General features: G+C 60.3%; 2 protein-coding genes across 6 annotated transcripts in view; one reads left to right on the plus strand and one right to left on the minus strand.

The window, feature by feature from the left end:
- Nucleotides 1-10,378, minus strand: part of NF2 (NF2, moesin-ezrin-radixin like (MERLIN) tumor suppressor) — a 46,363-nt gene extending 35,985 nt beyond the window's left edge. For 3 of the 5 annotated variants that reach the window (XM_050318279.1, XM_050318281.1, XM_050318282.1), the window contains exon 1: nucleotides 10,192-10,377. In XM_050318279.1, coding sequence (XP_050174236.1) covers nucleotides 10,192-10,305 — 114 coding nt within the window. In that variant the 5' untranslated portion in view covers nucleotides 10,306-10,377. Of the gene's footprint in view, nucleotides 1-10,191 lie in introns of all 5 variants that reach the window. The other 2 variants (XM_050318280.1, XM_050318283.1) reach the window with 1 other exon arrangement.
- An 8,038-nt stretch (nucleotides 10,379-18,416) lies between these two features.
- On the plus strand, nucleotides 18,417-20,702 carry NIPSNAP1 (nipsnap homolog 1). The gene is made up of 9 exons (XM_050318309.1): nucleotides 18,417-18,723; nucleotides 18,833-18,878; nucleotides 19,138-19,232; nucleotides 19,339-19,409; nucleotides 19,500-19,640; nucleotides 19,799-19,830; nucleotides 19,946-20,040; nucleotides 20,117-20,200; nucleotides 20,328-20,702. The coding sequence occupies exons 1-9, from the start codon at nucleotides 18,432-18,434 to the stop codon at nucleotides 20,390-20,392; spliced, it is 921 nt and encodes a 306-aa protein (XP_050174266.1). The 5' UTR covers nucleotides 18,417-18,431; the 3' UTR covers nucleotides 20,393-20,702.
- The last annotated feature ends 907 nt before the right edge of the window (nucleotides 20,703-21,609 follow it).

Consider the following 21,609-nt stretch of genomic DNA (forward strand, 5'->3'; position numbering starts at 1 on the left):
CAGGCACCCAAACCTTGCTCACCAGCTGGCACAACTCAAAGGTTTCCTCCCCAAAAGCAAAGCACCAGTTTATTTCTAGGACCAGCAGCAAGGGTTAAAGCAGGAGCTTTGAGTGCAATTTTAACTTGGTGATGGGAATCATGGAATGGTTTGGGTTGGGAGGGACTTCAAAGACCATCCAGTCCCACCCCCTGTCATGGGCAGGGACACCTCCCACTATCCCAGGTTGCTCCAAGCCCCATCCAACCTGGCCTTGGACACTTCCAGGGATGGGGCAGCCACAGCTTCTCTGGGCAACCTGTGCCAGGGCCTCATGGCTGAATTTCTTCCTAAACCCCAACCTAAATCTCTCCTCTTTTAGTTTAAAACCATTCCCCCCTGTCCTATCATTGTCTGCCTGTGTAAAAAATCACTTTCTCTACTTTACAAGCCCTCTTTAAGGGGCTGTATTTTAAGTGATGGCTTCTGCTGCTGCATTTTACACCAGCGCTTTATCACCGCACATTTATGTGATGACAGAAATATATATTTAACATTCCTGTACAATGCTCCAGTCCCCAACCATAACACTGCACAGATCCTCCCCAACTGTGCTGAATTACCTTCATTAAATATATCAATGAACAGCAGAAACCTTTCTTCCAACAGGCACGATTCCCCTCCACACCTCGGTACTTAAAGTAACGATCTGCATTCAAGTGGCATCCTCCGACAGCTGAACTCCACCTGCCTCGCAGACATTCGGGACCCCAGCCCTCCTCACCCCTATTTTACAGGCTTTGTATCATTAACTGCCACATCTTCTGGTTGTAAAATCCCCCAGAAAACTCCCCCTAGGCATGAGGGGACAGATAGAGCTGCTGCCCAGGATGGGCTGGCAGTTCCCATCCTGCCCTCTGCCTGTCACACCGTTCCCCAGGCGGCACTAAAGTGACACCTGAAGCACAAGGATGATTTTACAAGCCATTATGAGCTCCTGAAAACATAACTAAGAAGCTCAGAGCAGAAGAAAAACACCCCCCTCTCAGCCATATGCCAGAGCGGGTGGCACGGTGCTATAAAGCTCAATCTCCCAATAAAAAGCTCCATCACGATCAGCTCGCTGTGACCCTCAGGATGTGCCGTTCCAGCACCCTGCAGGCACCACCCCTGGCATTTGCAGCTCCTTCTGCCATCGGCAGGATCACAGCACGGAAGTGGTTGGATGGATTCAGGGGCCGAGGTGCTTCATAAACAGGCTGTTATTCCACGGAGCTGGAATTTATGTGCTTTACTAAGCACAGAGCGGTTACAATCTATCAGCGAAGCATTTTAAATTAACGGCACTAAACACTTAAAACTCTGCAGCCAGTGGCTAGAACAGAGTATTTCCAGGCCAGGTTATTGGCATCATCTTTTTCTCCAGCAGAGACGGCGCATTTGGCATCTATTAACGGGGTTTGCATTATTTATTAACCTGCACCAGGAGTCATTCCCAAACTCGCAGGCAACTGGGAGATTTATCTGGGAGCACAACCTCCCTGTCAAGTTTCACAAGTGCTCCTCAGCTCACGAGTCAATAGAGCAGCTCCAAAAATGAGCGGGAGGGTTGTTTGATCCCCTTGTCACGGGGTGACAAGGAGGGAAGGAAAGCAAGGGAATGGCTGGAGCTGTGTCAGGGCAGGCTCAGGTTGGATCTCAGGGCAAGGTTCTTCCCCCAGAGGGTGGTTGGCACTGAACAGGCTCCCCAGGGCAGTGGGCACAGCCCCAAGGCTGCCAGAGCTGCAGGAGGGTTTGGACAACGCTCTCAAGGACAGGGTGGGATTTTGGGGTGTCTGTGCAGGGCCAGGAGTTGCCCTGGATGGTCCTTTGGGGTCCCTTTTCACTCAGGATATTCCACGACTCTTAAAAATGGGCAGCAAGGAACAAGAGGGTGCAACCCCTCTGCACAGAGAGGGTTGAGCAGGAGGTCACCATTCCCAAAACACTGTCAGGCTGATGTTTTTCCACCAAGGATGTCAAATTGGATTTGCACCAGCTGTGTGGAAAAGGGGAAAGCAAAGGGATGGGTTTAACCATTTGGTATTGAGGTTCCTCACACAAGAAACTCTCCTTGGGAGGTGCCCAAACTCCAGGGGACAGAACCTGGCTCTGTCCAGGGGTGGCAGATGAAAATGTCACCTCCTCAACATCACAAACACAAACCACTGGAGCTTCAGCTGTCCCTGGAATCAGGCTTCGGAACAAGGGGACACGAAGGCAGGCTCACCAGCTCAGCCTGGGAATGCTGCTTCCCAGGGAAACCCAGCACAGCGGCCCGTCCACACCCCCACACAAGACCAGGGTAGTGCATGACCTTGCAGAAGTGACTCACTGCTATAGAGTATTTTACTGCACCAATTTATCCTTAAATAATGCAGAAAATGGCTTTGCAGATCATTTTATTGTTAGTTCTGTGCTAGGGAGGAGGAGAGAGTGCAGAGCCCCTGCTGTGGTGACACCACAGCCTGAGAAAGGGGAAAGGACCTGGGAAAGGACCACTGGGAAAAGGGGACCAAGCCCCAGGAAAAAAGTGCTCAGCTGGCACTGAGTGATGTTATTCCCATTTAGAATCAAGTTTTAACAAGAGGATGAGACACCTCTTCACTGAGCCAGGGATGGAGATGGCAGAAGGCTGAGCAGAGCATCCCTCAACCCCCCCGAGAATGAGGGAATGGATAGGCTGTAGCTGTTCCAAACCCCCCTCAGGAGATGACCAAACCACCCACCCACAACAGTTTACAACTCAAATGGAGATGATTTTGGGACTGCAGACCACATTTATTTCTCCTTCTGGACCTGAATGATAACCAGAGTGCCAGAGACAACCATTTATTCAGATTTAAAGCCCATTTGGAGCAAACAGGGAATCAAATATGCAATATCCGTCCATTTTTTTTTTTTAAATAAAGTGATGTCAAATACTTTCAATTGCCACTTACTGAGTCACAAGGCAGGGCTGTAAAAGTTATTTTTATTTACTAATGCTACACGACAACTCGATAATGAGCTTTTAATTAAAACCTATTTCTGTTAACCACCGAGGAGGCCAAAAACCCGCCCGGGCGTGAGGATGCAGATGGTGCAGCCGAGCACATCCCGTGGTGTCTGCACGGACAGACACGGAGCAGGATGTGGAAAACGGGCAGCTAAGGCACCAGAGAGAAGGGAGAGAGGGAGGGGACAACTGGTGATGGCATCACCTCTGCCCCCTCAGGTGACATCCCCCTGCAGAGCCGCCCCAGCCCTGGGGAACAGCACAGGGAGCACGTGGAGCTGCTGGAGAGAGGCCAGAGGAGGCCACGGAGATGCTGCCAGGGCTGGAGCCCCTCTGCTCTGGAGCCAGGCTGGGACAGCTGGGGGGGTTCACCTGGAGAAGAGAAGGCTCCAGGGAGACCTGAGAGCCCCTTGCAGGGCCTAAAGGGGCTCCAGGAGAGCTGGAGAGGGACTGGGGACAAGGTATGGAGGGACAGGACACAGGGAATGGCTTCCCACTGCCAGAGGGTAGGGATAGATGAGAGATTGGGAAGGACTTGTTGGCTGTGAGGGTGGGGAGGCCCTGGCCCAGGTTGCCCAGAGAAGCTGTGGCTGCCCCTGGATCCCTGGAAGTGTCCAAGGCCAGGTTGGATGGGGCTTGGAGCAACCTGGGCTGTGGAAGGTGTCCCTGTCCATGGCAGGGGGTGGCACTGGATGGGCTTTAAAGTCCCTTCCCACCCAAACCATTCCATGGTTCTATGTCCCAAAGCCTCTCCTCACCCTGTAAGTTCACACACAGATAAGGAGTTATGGGGTCAAGCAGCAGGCTGATGCAGAGGAAGAAGCTGCAAGAGGCTGAGAGGAGGATTCTGCTCCTGCAGGAACCTCTGCCAGGGAAGCACAGAGCTGGAACACCGGGCAGAGCCGTCTGCAGTGACACGATCTGCAGTACAGCACACACACACACACACACACACAGAGTATCCCGACATGCTGCTTGCTCCCTGCCCCGGGAAGGGCCTCACAGGGCAAGGATCACAGCTCTGAGCCTTCCCTGCGTGAAGACATGGGGGCTTTGAGCCCAGCCTGCCCTGCTGTGCTGATCCTCTCACCCCCAGCTCGCCCAGGGAGGACACTGGGGCAGCAGCAGCAGCCGGCTCACCTCGGAACAGCGCCAGCCCACACCACATCAAACGCCTCTCTGCCATTTCAAGGGCTCTGTGATTCCCTAACAACGTGCTGCCTCCCAGCTTCAAGGAGATTACTTCCAGGGCTGCTTCCCTGCTCAAGTACCTTTAATTTCAAAAGCCACCCACTTGAAAGACACTGCCTGTACAAAGAAAAAAAAGAAAAAAGAGAAGAGGTATTAACAGCATCCAAACTAAAGTCTACACACACCAAAAGAGAAAGATTTGCTGTCCCAAATGCCCTCCCTCCTTCCCCTTTGCAGCAACACACCTCTGGATTAATTAACAGACTGGGGATTGCCAGGGGTTTTGAACCATCTCTGGAGTTTCCAAGAGGTTGAGAAGGGGCTGTGATGGGAGCAGGGCATCCAGAGAGCCTTTCACGTGCAGGGTAAGGCACAGAAGCCAAAGAGGATCCGTGTTCATCCTAAGTCTCATGCGCATAATGAGTCCCTTGAGCAAAGTTAAGGGAGTGCAGAACTGAACTGCACCAAGCAAGACATCTCCAAAACATTAACTCCCAAACACCAGACTGGTGTCAATCAGAAACTGTGACTCTCTGGGGCACAAACCCCTCCAAGACACAAATGAAGAACGGCATTGAAAAGAGCAGCACGTGCTCCTGAGGGCAGCATCGGGGCAGACAGGCACCTAGAGGAACCAGAACATCGACTTCACAACAGGTATCCCAACAATTTATCGAGGATCATGTTGTAGCTGAGGGGGATTATATCTCTCAGCTTTTTTAAACAGCTGTTCCTGCCCACAGATTCATCCTTTCCCATTAGGTTTGTACACTGAGAGGTCGGTGCCCCACCAGTACCACGAGCTGCTGCCCAAACCAGGGATAGAAGGATCCTTGTAAAACCCCTCCCAAGTATCCTGCAATGCAGAAGGAAGCTGAGGGCACTCCACTCCCTCGTTTCCTCCTCTTGCCTTTTTATTTTGGTGCAGTGACTGGACAGAGCTCAAAATCCAACACCAATTTACTGCACCAGCTCTTCCTCAAAAACTCCTTCGAGCCCCAGATTTCCACCGCCAAATCCTTGGGTGTCCCTGTTCCAGAGGATGAGCTTTGCAGCTCAGCTCCACATCTCCCTGTGCCTGGTGACAAAGGGACAACAGTCGGCTGCACGTGGCCGAAATCGGGTCCTGTCTGCTTACAACAGCTTTACCTCCAACCCCATCCCACTGGCCCGGCACCCAGTGGGGCACTGGGCTAAGAAGGATCCAGGATTATCCTCTGGACAGAGAGGAACAGCTTGAGCACTGAGGCAGTAACAGGGTGCATGTTTAGACCAGCAAACACATCAGCCAAACTTGCCTCTTCTCGCTGCTTCAATAGTTAAGCTGTTTCTCCAGGCTGGTTGTGAAGCTTTTCCCTTCACTTTTAAAACACCAAAGGATTGAGGTTGGGAAGCAGCTGGGCAGGGATGGAGTGCCCATCCCTGCAGGATACAGGACTAAGGTCACAGGTGGATAGAAAGGGCTAAAATAACTCCACAGCCTTTGGAAAAGAGGCTGTGGCTCCAAGATGGGCAGACACTAACGGGGTTGAGCACCACAAGAGGGAGAAACGGGCAAAGGCAAGGCCAAAAGAAGGATGGATGGGGTCTCCTGTCCACCAGGGAGCCTGGTTCTGGGAGGGAAAAAACTCCACGTGGGAATGTGTGAGACCAACCTGCCACCAAATGCACCACAGGGCCTTGGATATGGACCCAATAATACCAGGGGGTTTAATCGTTGAATGAATCACAGGATCATGAAATGGTTTGGGTGGAAAGGGACATTACAGCTCATTCCATCTCACCCCCTGCCATGGGCAGGGACACCTTCCACCAGCCCAGGTTGCTCCAAGCCCTGTCCAACCTGGCCTTGGACACTTCCAGGGATCCAGGGGCAGCCACAGCTTCTCTGGGCAACCTGGGTCAGGGCCTGCCCACCCTCCCAGGGAGGTGAGGAAGGTGAGGCAGCTGGGGTTGCTTTAACACAGGGATTCCAGAGCTATGCAAATGTCTATCCTTCCTCCAGATGTTATCAATTAATTAGGTACCAGCTCAAACCTCTGTGCTGGAAGCAACAAAAGGAAGACACTTGCTTTGTGTCTTCAAGATTTCCCCATACAAATTACGAGTCTTTAAAGCGAAACCCCAACCGTGATTATTAATCTCCATTGCCGTGTTGGAAAGATTAAGATTTCATTTCCAGGAATTACTTTAGAGTTAGGCTCAATTTAGAGACATCATTTGCAGAGTAAACAGATGCAAAGCAGGTTTAATCCCTTAAAATACACAGCTGGGAATTTCTACCGGGCAGACTGAAAAAATAACATGGAAAAAAGAAAGGTGTCTCCTGCAGCTACAGTGGGGTCATGGAATCATGGAATATCATGGAATATCATGGAATATCATGGAATATCCCGAGAAGAGACCCACATGGACCATTGAAGTCCAACTCCTAGACCTGCACAGGACAACTCCAAGAATGGCAACTTCCCACTGCTCCATCCCGCTCCCAACAGCCACCCCACAGCTCCTGAGCCTCAAGCCAAGCTCCCTGGAGAGGTCATTTGGATGGGCAGCCTGGGGTGAAGCCACGGTGGATTAGGCAGCAAAACATTCCTGCACTGCTCCCTCCACCTGCTCCGCTGCGGTTTTCCATGGGGTTGGAAGCCCAGGGCAGGGAGAAGGTTCCAGCACAACAGGGACACAAAAAACCCAACCTGAGGGATGGGCCCCAGGAGCAGGATACCAACCAGTTTTCCAACAAGCCAGCGGCTCCTCATCCCTGGAGGCACAAAGTGCCACTCACAGGCCACAAGAACACATCATAAGAGCCCTCGTGATTCCCGCTGCACCTCTTCCCAGTGATCCTCTGAAGTGTTTGGGGGGCAGGTTTCCCTCTCCCCCAGGCTCCTGCTCGGGTCAGGAGCTCTCCTTCCTGGCCAAGGACACCTCAGACACACACAGAGCTGCTCACTCCTCTCCCAACAAACCTTGGGTTAGGGGCCAGATTCCTTCAGGGAGGAGCACAGTCCTCCCCATACCATCAACTCTCCCTCCTCGCTGACTTTCAGGAGGGCACAAGCTCCACTCCCGGCTCCAGGTCCCACTGTGGGTGTGGTCCAAGCCAAGCCCTTCCCTGGGCCACGTTCCCACTCCCAGTGACTCGGGGTGTGTCTGATCCACCGTCCTGTGTTGGGCTCAGGGTGTTTCTGCAGAGTCAGCAAAAGAAGGGGCTTTCCCCATAGCTGCACAACCACGAGACAAAGATGGGCACAGAGATCCAGCCAGGGAGCTTGGATAAAGCTTGGATACAGCTCACACCTCCAGCTGGGGTGTCCTGGGCTAGGAGAGAGTCCAGAGGAGGTCACGGAGATGCTCCCAGGGCTGGAGCCCCTCTGCTCTGGAGCCAGGCTGGGACAGCTGGGGGGGTTCACCTGGAGCAGAGAAGGCTCCAGGGAGACCTGAGAGCCCCTTGCAGGGCCTAAAGGGGCTCCAGGAGAGCTGGAGAGGGACTGGGGACAAGGCATGGAGGGACAGGACACAGGGAATGGCTTCCCACTGCCAGAGGGCAGGGATAGATGGGATATTGGGAAGGAATTGTTGGCTGTGAGGGTGGGGAGGTCCTGGTACAGGTTGCCCAGAGAAGCTGTGGCTGCCCCTGGATCCCTGGAAGTGTCTAAGGGCAGGTTGGATGGGGCTTGGAGCAACCTGGGCTAGTGGAAGGTGTCCCTGCCCATGGCAGGGGGTGGGACTGGATGAGCTTTAAGGTCTCTTCCCACCCAACCCATTCCAGGATTCTGTGACTATTTCCCTCCTTTCTGCTCCAGTGCTCTGCACTGAAGGCTGGGGCCTGAATTCCCGCTGCATCCCTCCCGTGCCAGCTCCGACTCCATCCAGGAGCCCTCGGCGGGACCACACTCGCAGCTCCCGAGCTCCTTCCAGCTGGACGAGTCCATCTGCAGCAACAAGTTACTTTGGCAGGAACCTCCCCAAAGAGTCAGCTGGAGATGCACAAATTCCGCAGCCAAATCCCACGGGATGGCCGCCTCACCTCCGCACAAATCCCTGCTCCCAACGGGAACCGGCACTGAAAGAAGGGATTGTTCGCTTTCCATCCTCAGTTATTGTTGGCAGCCTCGGGAAAACCCGGCGAGAGCAGAGCCAGGACGCTCTGACTCTGCTGGAAGCGGGAAGATCTCGCTGCTGCCCACAGCAAATCCCTGATCCCTGGGAAAGGCAGGAAGTTCTTCAGGGCTGACAAGAGATTTCCAGGGCAAGGAAATTGGTGATGACAAACAGCCCTTGGCTGAGGGGAGCCGGGATTCCACCAGGATTTGGGTCAGACTAACGGAATATAAACTATTCAGTGAAGAAGTTGACGTGGGGAGAGACGTCTGTGTGTCCAATCCCTCTGGATCAGACGGAAAAGCAGAGCAGATCCCAGGGTCAGGCAGAACATTTTACGAGTTCCAAGGGCCCAAAAAAGGGGAATTATCAGAGGAAAAACAGACCTGAAGCCCCTCAGAGCACCCCTAATCCTTGGGAAAGTGCCAACATTCCATCCTCATGTGTTTGTGGAGTGCCTGGAGTTGGATACCTGTGGAGTCAAGCCTGGGATCCCCCCAGCCCTGGTCACGTCATGGTGGTTTGGGCTGGGATGGCAGGATAGGACTGGATTAGAACCAAAATAAAGCTGGATTATAATCAGAATAAATCTGAATTATTGCCAGGAAAAGCTAAATTAGGCTGGGTTACATCCAAGATAAAGCTGAAATACACCTGGAATAAAGCTGAATTATAACCTAAATAAATCTGAATTAAACCCAAGAGTGAATTATAACTAAAATAAAGGTGAACTGCACCCAAATTAAACCTGAATTATAATAGATATAAAGATGGATTATAACCAGGATAAAGCCAAATTATAGCCAAAGTATAAACTGAATTATAACCAGAGTAATGCCAAATTACACCAGGAATGAAGCCAAATTATAATCAGGATAAAGCCAAATTATGGCCAAAATAAAGGTAACTTACACCCAGAAAAAAATCTGAGTTGTAACCAAAATAAAGCTGAACTATAACCAGAATAAAATTGAATTATAACCAAAATACAAGTCGAATTATAACCAGAACAAAGTCAAATGATAACCAGGCTAAAGCGAAATTATGGCCAAAATAAAACTGAATTACACCCAAAATTAAACTTGAATTATAACTAAAATAAAGCTGAATTACACCCAAACTAAACCTGAATTATAACCAAAATAAAGCTGGATTAAACCCAAAATAAACCTGAATTATAACCAGGATAAAGATGAATTATACCCCGAGAGAAGTAAAATTATGACCAACATAAAGATTAATTATTACCAAAAATAAAGCCAAATTATGAGCAAAATAAAGACGAATCACAACCAAAATAAAGGTGAATTACACCCAGAATAACGCTGAATTATAACCAAGATAAACCCGAATTATGGCCAAAGTATAAACTTAATTTTAGCAAAAGCATAAAACAAATGATAACTACAACAAATACGAGTGATAACCAAAGTATAAACCGAATTCTAACCAAGGTATAAACCGAATTCTAACCAAGGTATAAACCGAATTCTAACCAAAGTATAAACCGAATTCTAACCAAAGTATAAACCGAATTATAGCCAGAATGAAGCCGAATTACAATCAGGATCAAACTGAATTATAACCAAAATAAACCCGAATTACACCTGAACTAAAGCCAAAATAAAGCTGAACCCACAGCCGGGGATAAACCCAAATCACAACCAAAACAAACCCGAATCACAAGCACAATAAAGTTCAATTATAACCCAAATCACGCCGAGTTCCTCCAAGATAACTCCGAATTACAACCAAATTACAAGCGAAGCGCGGCCGGGCCGTGCCGGGCCCCGGGACCCTCCGGGGGGTCCGGGCGCCCTCAGGGCTGGGCTGGGGGGTCTGGGGGGCCCGTCCCCCCTCGGGGAGCGCCGCTCCCTCACCTCGCAGCTGAACTCCATCTCCGCGTCCATGGTGGCGATGCGCACCGTGAAGGTCTTGGGCTGTTTGCGCTTGAGGGAGCTGAAGCTCATGCGGGAGGCGATGGCCCCGGCCATGGCGGCTCGGGCCGGTCAGCGCGGCCCCGGCGCCATGGCGGCCGCGCCCGCCCCCGCCGCGCCATTGGCCGCGCCGCGCCGACGGCCCGCCCCCGCAGCGCGATTCGACCAATAGAAACAGCGGAACTCAAAGTGAGGGAGGGAGAGGGGTTGTGATTGGGTAAGAATGGTGTCGGTCAAGGGAAGGGGCGGGGCGAGGCGGGGCCCCCTCGGAGCGCGGGGTGAAGGAGGGAATGGGTGGGGACGTGTCGCCCCCTGGCGGCGGGCGGGGTGGAGTGAGGGGGGCGGGCGCTGGGACCCGGGGGAGCCGGGACACGGGAACTGGGGGGACATGAGGACACGGGGACACGGGGGACACAGGGGGACATGGGAGACACGGGAAATGGGGGGACATGGGGGGACATGGGGGGACACGGGGACATGGGGGGACATGGGGGGACACAGGGGGACATGGGGAGACACGGGGAAATGGGGGGACATGGGGGAACATGGGGGGACACGGGGGACACGGGGGACACGGAGACATAGAGGGGACACGGGAACATGGGGGGACATGGGGAAATGGGGACATGGGGGGACATGGGGACACGGAGGGACACGGGGACACGGGGAAATGGGGGGACATAGAGGGGACACGGGGACACACGGGGACATGGGACATAGGGAAATGGGGGGACATGGGGACATGGGGGGACATGGGAGGGTGACACGGGGACACGGGGGACACACGGGGACATGGGGGGACATGGAGGGTGACACGGGGACACGGGGAACACGGGGACACGGGGACATAGGGGGGACACGGGGACATAGGAGGGACATGGGACACGGGGACATGGGGGGACATGGGAGGACACGGGGGGGCGACATGGGAACACGGAGAGGGACACAGGGATATGGGGGACACAGGACACAGGGACAGGGGACATGGGAGGCATGGGGGGACATGGGGGGACATGGGGGGCATGGGGGGACATGGGGGGACACGGGACACAGGGACATGGGGGATACGGGAGGGGGACACAGGGGACTCGGGGACACGGGACACTGGGATACGGACGGGACACGGCAACATGGAGGGGATACGGGGACATGGGGGGATACGGGGGCACACGGGAGGGGTACGGGGACACGGGGGCTCTGCGGGACACGGAGGGGGCTGGAGGGTGTCTGTGACCCATTGGGTGTTCAGGGTCCCCAGGGTGTCCGAGGGGGTCCGGGGGCTCTGGGATGTCAGGGGGTGTCCGAGTCAATGGGATGTCCGTGGCTGTTGGGGATCAGTGGGGTGTCGAGGGTCCGTGGGGATCCGTGGGGGACAGGGGTCCGTGGGGTGTCGGTGACCCATGGGGTGTTCAAGGTCCCCAGGGGGTTCGAGGGGGTCGGGGGCTCTGGGGTGTCATGGGGTGTCCGGGGGTGTTCGGGGGTGTCAGGGGGTGTCCGTGGACTCCTGGGGTCGGTGGGGCATCGGGGATCCGGGCGTATCCATGGTCCGTGGGGTGTCAGGGATTACGGGGGTGTCCGGGGGTGTCTGCGATCCGTAGGGAGTCCGGGGATGTCCGGGATCCGTGGGGTGTCAGGGATTCCGTGGGTGTTCAGGGATCTCTGGAATGCCCAGGGTCCGTGGGTGTCTGTGATCCATGGGCTGTCCGGGATCCCTGGGGTGTCCAGGATCCCCACAGCGTCGGGGGTTCGTGGGGTGTCCGGGATCCGTGGATGTCCCCAGGGCTGTGAGTTTCCCCGGTGCCGCGGGGTGTCCCCAGTGCCACGGGTGCCCCCTCCGCCGTGGGTGTCCCCGCAGGACGGGGTTCCCGGGATGACACGGGGTGTTGCCCCCCCGGTGGGTGCCCCCGCCGGGTCTCGGGTGGCCGTACCGGGCGTGCCCGGGTGGTCCCGGGGGCACTCGGGTTTCCTGGCTCGTGGGTGGGGGCAGAAATTGGGACCAGCGCCCGAGGCGGGCGGGGACACGGGGCGGGACAGGGACCGGGACACGGGACTGGGACCAGTACAGGACACGGACGGGACCGGCACCGGGACAGGGGACGGGACTGGGAGCAGAACCAGTTGCGGTAACGGAACTGGGATGGGGAACGGGGACCGGCACTGGGATGATGGAAGGGGGACTGCGACCCAGGATCGGCGCGGGGAGAACGGGATGGGATTGGCACCAGTAGTGGGGAACGTGACAGGAACTGGGACCAGTTCAGGCTTGCTGGGACGGGAACTGAGACCATCACGGGGATAATGGGGTAGAACTGAGACGGATACCGAGACATAAACTGGGACTTGCACGGGGTAACAGGGAGGGACTGGGACCAGTTCAGGCTTGCTGGGACGGGAACTGGGACCAGCTCAAAGTTACCGGGACGGGAACTGAGACCAGCACAGGGACAGGATAGGAATTTGGAGGGACCAGGTCAGGGATATTGGGACGGAAACTGGGACTGCACGGAGATAACGGGATGGGAACTGGGACCAGCTCATGGTTACTGGGACGAGAACTGGGACCTGCACGCGAAACAGGACGGACCTGAACCTGGTAGGAGCAGGAGAGGGAAGGGACCAGCGGGAGCCGAGAAGCACCCCCTCGCCCCCCCTAGGGGGATCCAGGCGTCCGGGAGCGGCCCCCGCCCCCGCAGCGGGAAGAACGGGGCCTCTGTCCCCGCGGGGACAATGGGGACATTGACGGGGCCCCCCCGCCCCCGCAGGACCCTCCATGGCAGAAAAAGATGACCCCCAAACGGAGCCCCCGCCCCCTCCGGCCCCCGCGGGCCCGGCCCCCAGGTGGGCACGGGGGAGCACTGGGGGGTGTATGGGGGCTGTGGGTGTTGGGGGTCACGGGGAGCCATGAGGGGCTATGGGGCACCCAAAGGAGCTCGGGAGGCTGGAGATCCATGGGGAGCTGTGGGGAGGGGCGAGGGGAGGCATGAGGAACCCCAGGGAGCTCGGGGGGTGCGAGGGGGCCATGGGGAGCACTGGGTGGGTGGGTGGGGGGTATGGGGGATCCTGAGGCTCCAGGGGGACCTGTGGGACACAAGGGGGAGTCCTGGGGAGCAAGGGGGCACTGTGGGGTGTACCGGTGCACTAGGGGAGGGGGCTGGTAGGGACTCTGCCAGCCCTGGGGACCGTAGGGAGGGCCGGGGGGCCCTTCCTTGAAGCCCCCACCCTGGGTGACCCCTCCCCACCCAGCCCTGCCGGCCCGTGCCGAGGGTCCATGCCTTTGGGAAGGGGGGGCAGGCGCTGCGGAGGGACCCCCGCACTCCCCCCGCCATGCAGGGCTGGCTGCACAAGCAGGTGAGGGGGATCATGGGCTTTTGGGGCGTTCGAGGTGGGGGTGTGGGGTGGAAGGGCTGCACTGGGGATCAGAGAAGGTTTGGGGGGATCTGGGGCAGTTCGAGGTGCTGGATGGGGGTGGGGTGTGAGGCTTGGGGTGGATGTGGGGTGTGTGGAAGTGCTGGGGGGTTGTACAGGGCTGGGGGTCTGGAGTGGGGGTGTGGGGAGTTGTTTGGGGGTCACGGGATTCTGGAGTGTTGGAGGTCCTGGGGGTGGCTATGGGGGTTGGAGGGGTCTGGGGGAGGGGGTTATGGGGTTTGGGGAGGTTGTGAGGGATCAGAAATGTTTGGTGGGGCTGGGGCACTGTGGGAGTGTTATGGGGTGTGGGGGTCTGGGATGGAAGAGGGTGCTGGGGGGTTTATGGAGGTTGGGAGGGTTTGGGTGTTTGGGAATGGCAGGGGTTTGTGGGGTTTGGGGGGTGACAGGGGGTACTAGGGGAATTATGGAGTTTGGGAAATCGGGAGGGTGGGGTGGTCTGGGGCAGCAGAAACCCCGGGGGAGGGGTTGATGGACTGTGGGGACTCCGTCCCTGTCCCCCTCCCCCAGGACAGCTCGGGGCTGCGGCTCTGGAAGCGCCGCTGGTTTGTCCTGGTGGATCTCTGCCTCTACTACTACCGGGGTGAGGGGGCCGGGGGATGGGGCGAGATGGGACACCCTGGGGGTGTGGGGGGGCTTGGGTGGCCTGGGGTACCTGGGGGGCGGTCAGAGATCCTGGGGGATCCCTGGGGCAGTGGGGATTACTGGGGGGCATCAGGGATTCCAGGAGATTAGAGGGCCCTGCAGTGTTGGGGGTCCCTGGGGGTCTCAGGGATCCCAGGGGGACTCTAGTGGTCCCTGGGGGGATCAGGGTTTCTGGGGTACTGGGAGGTTTTGGGGGGAGGGCAAAAGATCGGGTGTCCCTGGGGTGTTGGAGGTCCCTGGAGTGGCCAGGGATCCCAGTGGGATCAGTGATCCATGGAGTATTTGGGGGTCTCTGGGGGAGTCAGGGATCCCCATGGGATTTGGGGTCCCTGGAGCTTGGGGCATTCCCGGAGGTTCAGGGAGCCCCGGGAATTGGGGGTCCCCGGGGCATTTGGGGGGTCTCTGGATGGGACAGGGATCCTGGCAGGATCAGGTGTCCCTGGGGCACTGGGGGTCTCTGGGGGGTTGAAGAGGTCCTTGGTGGGGTTCTAAGGTCTAGGGGGACTCTGGAGGTTCGGGGGCAGCCGATGGGACTCAGAGGAGTTCCCAGCACCCCCCGGAGGTCTCGGGGTGCCCGCGGAGTCCTTGGTGCCCTCTTTCTGACCCCCCTTTGCCCCCCAGACAGCAGCGAGCAGCGAGTGCGGGGCGGGCTCCCCCTGCCCGGCTACGAGATCCGCGTCCTGCCCCCCGCCCCCCGCGCCCCCCAGTTCCTGTTCACGGTCAGCCCCGGGCCCTGGATCCGCGGATTCGGGGGTGTCCTGAGGGTGGGGGGACAGGCCCTGGACACCTGGACCCCCCCCCTCACCATGGATCCCCCCCCATTCCCAGGCCGAGCACCCCGGGATGCGAACGTACTGCCTGGGGGCTGAGACCCCCGAGGAGCTGCAGGCCTGGGTCTGTGCCCTGCGCCGGGGGGCATCGCCCCTGCCTGGGTCAGTGATACGGGGGCTTAGGGGCACAGGGGGGCACGTGGGGGGCATCGCTCTCGCTCGGTAAATGGGATAAGAGGACACAAGAGACATTGTCCCTGCCCGGGGGAGAGGGATGCGGGGGTACTGGGGAGCATGGGGGGCATCGCCCCTGCCTCGGGGAATGGGGTATGGGGGGTACGAGGACACCAGGGACATCGGCCCTGCCCTGGTGAGTTAGGGGTACGAGGGGCACAGGGGCACCGGGGAGACGAGGAACCTGAGTACTGAGGGGTTTGGGGAGGTTTGGGGGATCCCAGAAGTCGTGAGGATGTGGGAGGATTTCGGGGGCGGTCACAGAGTGCTTGGGGACGTCTGGGGGGCAGGTAAACCTTTAACCCCTATTTTCTCTCCCCTCCCCAGCTCCCCCCGCTCCCTGTCCCTGCAGACACCCCAGGATCCCCCGAGCGCGGGTCCTCCTCGCTCCCATTGCCCACCCACCCCCCTGACTGGTGCTCCCCGTGCCCCCGGGGGAATGGGCTGGAGGGTCCCCCCGTGCCCCCTCCTCGCCGCCCCCCTGTCCCTCCACTGCCCCTCGGCGAGGTGAGGGCGTGGGACACTGGGGGTTGTACTGGGGGAGGGGGGCACTTACTGGGTGATTGTGGGGCAGGATGGGGGGTTATGGGGTGAGAGTGGGTTATGGGGCAAAATGGGGGGCTCTAGGGCAGGAGGAGGGTTATAGGGCAGGAGGGGCTCTGAGGCGGAAGGAGGGGCTCGGGGGCAGAAGGTTATGGGGCAGGTGGGGCTACGGGGGAGAGAGGGGGAGGCAACGGGTTAGGAGGGGTTATGGGGCAGAGTAGGGGGCCTGTGGGGCAGACGGGATTATGGGGCAGGAGTGGCTAGGGGCAAGGGGGGGGGTCTTTGGGGTCTCTGGGCTACAGGAGGGGTTCTGGGGCAGGGCAGGGGTCTCTGGAGCCGAAGGGGGAGCTGTGGGGTAGGAGGGGGAGTCTGGGGCAGGAAGGGGAGCTCAAGGGCAGAGAACTGAGGGGTCCTCTGGAAACGAGAGGGCCTCTGGGGCAGAGGAGGGGAGGGAGCAGCACCGGTATCGCCGCGGGTCAGGCTGGAGCATCGCTCCCTGTGCCCTCCCGCAGGTGCCCCCGGCGCAGGAGGAACCCCCGGCTCTGGGGGGCCCCGGCGCCGCTCGGGGGGGGCCACTGGGACCTCCCGAACACGACCCCGACCCCGCAGGTAGGTCCGGCCCCTCCTCCCGCCCCGCCCCCTCGGAGGCCGCACAAAGCCCCGCCCTTTTTCTGACCCCGCCTCCCCTTAGGGCGGAGCCCGCCGAAGCCCCGCCCCGCCGGAGCCGAGCGAGACGTCTCGTCCAATCAGAGACCGCGCTCCGATCGGGCAGCCAATGAGGCGTCGCCGCGGCGGCGGGCGTGGCCGGAGGGGCGTGGCCGGGGGGCGGGAGGGCGTGGCCAGGCGGCCAATCAGAATCACGGTGCTGCAGGCCAGCTTCTGAAGGGTGCGGGGCGGGTGCGGGGCAGGGGGCAGGGGCGGGGCAAGCGCGAGGGCGGGGCCGTGTGGTCACACGGCCCCGCCCCTCGCGCAAGCCCCGCCCCGGTGCGGAAGATGGCGGCGGGGGCGCGCAGCGGGAGCGCGGCGCTGCGGCGGCTGCGGGGCGGGGGCGCGGCCTCGGGGGCGCGCGGTGAGTGCAGGAGGGGGACGACCCGGGGGGACCCAGCCCTGACCCGCGCCCCACCCGGTATTCCCCGCATCGCCTCGCTGCCCCCGCATCGCGCACCCAGCGAGGTGTCGCCTCCTCCCCTGCCTCATCCCCTAACCCCGAGAGCCCCTCGCCCCCGGACCCCGCGGCACGCCCTCGGATCCCTCGGGCCCTTGGTGGGGGATCAACATCCCCCGAGCCACCCCTGTTCCCCCCGCCGGGCCCCGCATCTTCGTCGAAACCCGCATCCGGACCTCGCGAGCTCCGGGTGGGGGGCTTCGCGTCCATCCCCCCGCCCCGAGAGACCCCTCACCGCGCATCCCCCCGCCGGGCTCCGCATCCCTCTCTCCCGCATCCCCCCGGGATCCGGCAGAACCCGGGCGGGGAGCCCCGCGCTCCCCTCCTCCGGGCCCGCGCTTTTCCCCCGGACCCCGCATCTTCCCCGAAAACCCGCATCGCCCCCGGACCCCGTGAGCCCCGTGCGGAGACCCTGCACTCGCCGCCCACGAGACCCCGATCTCACTCCGGAACCCGCATCCCCTTCCCCTGTACCCTCCCCGATCCCGCATCCTCCCGGGCGGGGACCCCGCATCCCCCTCCCTGCGCCCCCCGATCCCCGCATCCCACTCCCTGAGCCCCCCGGCTCCCGCACCCCCCCCCGGCCCCGCGGCCCTGTCGGACTCCCTGGGCAGCCCCCGGCGCGGCCCCGCGGTCGTTGCCTCAGGCCGGGGCAAAGGTCTGCCCGCAGCTCGGAGCACGGACCGAGGGGCCCCAACTCCTCCCCCCACCGCTGCCCCGGGTGGGCCGGCCCCGCGTTTCGGGGGGCTGCCCTCTCATTGCACATCCCATTGCCCGTGGAGGGGGTCGCTGCCATCGGAGTGGCTCCTGGAACTGATGGGGGTCCCTGGGGGACAAGCTGAGGAGCTGCCCCCTGTGCCCTTGTCCCTTTGTCCCCGTGCCCATGGAGGAGGTCACTGTCACTGGAGTGGCTCCTGGAAGTGGGGGACAAGTTGGGGGGCTGCTCCCCTGCCCCATGTCCCCTTGACCACAGAGGGGTCACTGCCACTGGAGCAGCCCCTGGGGCTGAGGGGGTTCTGTGGGGGCTGGCTGGGGGAATGTCCCAGCCCCATGTCCCCTTGTCCCATAGCTGATGGAGGGGGTCACTGCCACTGGAGTGGCCCCTGGAGCTGAGGAGTGTCCCATCGGGTGCTGCCCCCTCACCCCATGTCCCCTTTCCCACGGAAGGGTCACCTCCTGGCCTGGGGGTCCCTGGGGGCAGGCTGGGGGGCTGCCCCCCTCTCCCCACATCCCAGCTTGGTGTCCTTGCCCTGTCGGGGCAGTGTGGCCAAAATCCCTCCGGGTTCTGGGATCCGCCTGGATTCTGGGGGACAGACTGGAACTGCAGACAGAACCCCCCTGAACTGGGACAGGGCTCCCATCTCCCAGTATGGACTGACTGGAACCCACTGAAGCCCCCCAGGATGGAGGGAGTTCCCCCCCAGCAGGACAATGGCGGTGGCTGCCCAGGACTGGCAGCGTGGCCTCTGGATCCCGTGTCGCCCTCCAGCTGGTCATTCCCGGTCCCTGCCGGTGCTCCCCCCACGGAGGGGTGTGTGGGGGCTCCCCCTGACCCGCTGTCCCGCAGGGGGTACTCCCGGGAGGCCGAGGGCAGCTGGTTCCGCTCCCTCTTCGTGCACAAGGTGGATCCGCGCAAGGACGCCCATTCCAACCTGCTCTCCAAGGGGGAGACCAGCAACCTCTACAAGATCCAGTGTGAGTGATCCCAGCGGGCTGGGAGGGCACAGAGAGGGTGCTGCCCCCTCCCACCTGGCTCCCCTGCCCTCCTTCCCCCTTTCCCAGCCCCTCTCCGCTCTCCCTGCAGTTCACAATGTGAAGCCGGAATGCCTGGAAACCTACAACAAGCTGACGTGAGCACGCGCTGAGGGATGTCCCAGTGGGATACTGGGGGGCTGTCCTGAAACAAAAGGGGTGGGAGGACTTGTGCAGAGCTCCCAGAGTGCCTGGGTCGATCCATGTCCCTGCTCTGTGCCTCGATCCAAATTTCGTTGTTGCATCCCCCAGACTGCTGCAGATCCCTCCATGTCCTGGGAGGGCACACAGGGGTACTGGGAGGGTTTTTGGGGTGCTGCCCCCCACCCCACTGGCTCCCCCGCTGTGCTCCCGCAGAGAGGAGGTGCTGCCCAAGCTCCACTCGGACCCCGACTACCCCTGTGACCTGGTGGGCAACTGGAACACCTGGTATGGAGAGCAGGACCAGGCAGGTGAGGGTGGGCAGGCGGGCGGTGGCTCCTGGTGCCAAAGGCAGGGAGCTCAGGTGGGATTTTGGGGCGTTTCCCCCCGTTCCCCACTCCCAACCCCTCTCTGCAGTGCACCTGTGGCGCTTCTCGGGCGGGTACCCGGCGCTCACGGACTGCATGAACAAGCTGAGGCAGAACAAGGTACCAGCGGGGTGGGGTGACCCCCTGCCCTGTGCCCACCCCCCTGGCCCCGTGGCCCCCACCCCGACCCCCCGCTGGGGCTGTCCCCAGGAGTACCTGGAGTTCCGCAAGGAGAGGAGCCGGATGCTGCTGTCCCGCAGGAACCAGCTGCTCCTGGAGTTCAGCTTCTGGAACGAGCCCCAGCCCCGGCAGGGACCAAACATCTACGAGCTCAGGACCTACAAGCTGAAGGTGGGGGGGTCACCCCGTGCCTCGGGGTGGTCTTCAGGATGGTGTGCCTGCCCCCTGTGTGGTGTTTTGGGGGGACAGCCCCCCCCCCTCAAATCACCCCCTCCTTGAGCAGACCCCAAGCAGGGAGGCTCTGACTGGTTTTCCTCCCCTGTTCCCAGCCAGGGACCATGATTGAATGGGGCAACAACTGGTAAGAGTCTGCTTTCCCAGCACTGCTTTCCCAGCTTTTCCAAGGTGGGAAAAGGCCCCTCTGGAGCAGGGGAGACCCCTGGACAGCCCCCCCAGCGTGTCCTGCTCCGTGCCAGGGCTCGGGCCATCAAGTACCGGCAGGAGAATCAGGAGGCGGTCGGGGGGTTCTTCTCCCAGATCGGGGAGCTCTACGTGGTCCATCACCTGTGGGGTAAGGGGGCACCCCTGGGGGGATGGGGGGGCCAGGCTGGGGGGCTCGGGGTGTCAGTGCCACCCTGTCCCTGCAGCCTACAAGGATCTGCAGTCCCGGGAGGAGACGAGGAACGCGGCCTGGAGGAAGAGGGGCTGGGATGAGAACGTGTATTACACAGGTCAGTGGGACCCCCACCCTGCTCTGGGGACCCCAGCCATGCTCTGGGGATCCCCTGCACGTGCTGGGGACCCCCACGCTGCTGTGGGGACCCCCTACCCTCACCTGTGTCCCGTTTCCCTCTGCAGTGCCGCTGATCCGGACCATGGAATCCCGGATAATGATCCCGCTGAAGATCTCCCCCCTGCAGTGACGGGGGGGCCGTGCCTGGGGGCTTCCTGCACCCCAAGGGGCTCCCTGCCTGCACCCCCACCCTGCTGGAGAAGGGCTGGGGGGGCTCTGCACCCCCTCAGCTCCCTGCTCTTTCCCCTTCCCTGTTTTGGGGTGCCCTGTGGGGGCTGAGAGCAGGGAGGGGATGGTGGGGGCCCCCCATCCCGTGGTGGGTGCCCAGGATGGTGCTGCCAGGGGGGCTGGGCAGGCTGCAGAGGTGGGGGGGGGGCTTAATTGCCCCTGGTGGGCCCAGTGGGTGCCTTTGCTGCCAATTAAATATTTAATATGCCAAAGCCTGGGCCCCTCTTGGGGTGGGGGTGGGGGTTTGCTGGGCGTGCTGGGTCCCCCCTGGCATGGGGGGAGACTCCCCAGCCTGGTCTCAGCCAGGGGTGCTGCCCTGCCCCTTGCCAGGGGTGCCCCCTGCACTGAAAGACCCCCACCCGTGGGTGCCATGACACACTGATGTCCCCCCAAAGGTCCTGTGTGCCCCCAGTGCCACTGGGAACCCCATCCCATGACAATGGATACTCCCCAGTGCCACTGGGAACCCCATCCCACGCCCGTGGATACCCCAAGTGCCACTGGGAACCCCATTCCATGCCCGTGGATACTCCCAGTGCCACTGGGGAGCTCATCCCAAGCCCTCCCAAGCCCATGGATACCCCAAGTGCCATTGGGGGACCCCATCCCGTGCCCTTTCCAGCCCCATGGATACCCCCAGCACCACTGGGGGTCCCATCCCACACCCATGGATATCCCCAGTGCCATCAGGAACCACTTCCCATGCTCCCCCCAAGCCCATGGACCACTGGGGACCTCATCCCATGCTCCTCCCCCGACCCCGTGGATACCCCCCCCCATCACCGGGGACCCCATCCGGTGCCCCCCCAGCCCCATCGGGGATCCCATCCCAACCCCATGGATACCCCAAGCACCACGAGGGACCCCCTCTCGAGCCCCCCCTGACCCCACGTAAACCCCCCTCCATCCCCTAGGACCCCATCCCCAAAAAGTGATCCCACCGCAAACCCGTGGATCCCCCGGTGCCTCCGAGTCCCCCTACCCGAATGCTCCCCCCCGTTCCTGCGGGTGCCCTTGTGCCCCACGAGCCCCCCAGCCCCACCCGTGGGCCCATCGCGGGGGTCCCGTCCCCCTCCCCTTCCCCAGGGCTGCCCCCCCCACACCCCCGGAGCTTGTGAA

Source organism: Myiozetetes cayanensis, unplaced genomic scaffold (assembly GCF_022539395.1).
Source record: "Myiozetetes cayanensis isolate MyiCay16 unplaced genomic scaffold, myiCay2020 scf21, whole genome shotgun sequence".
Taxonomy (NCBI): Eukaryota; Metazoa; Chordata; class Aves; order Passeriformes; family Tyrannidae; genus Myiozetetes; species Myiozetetes cayanensis.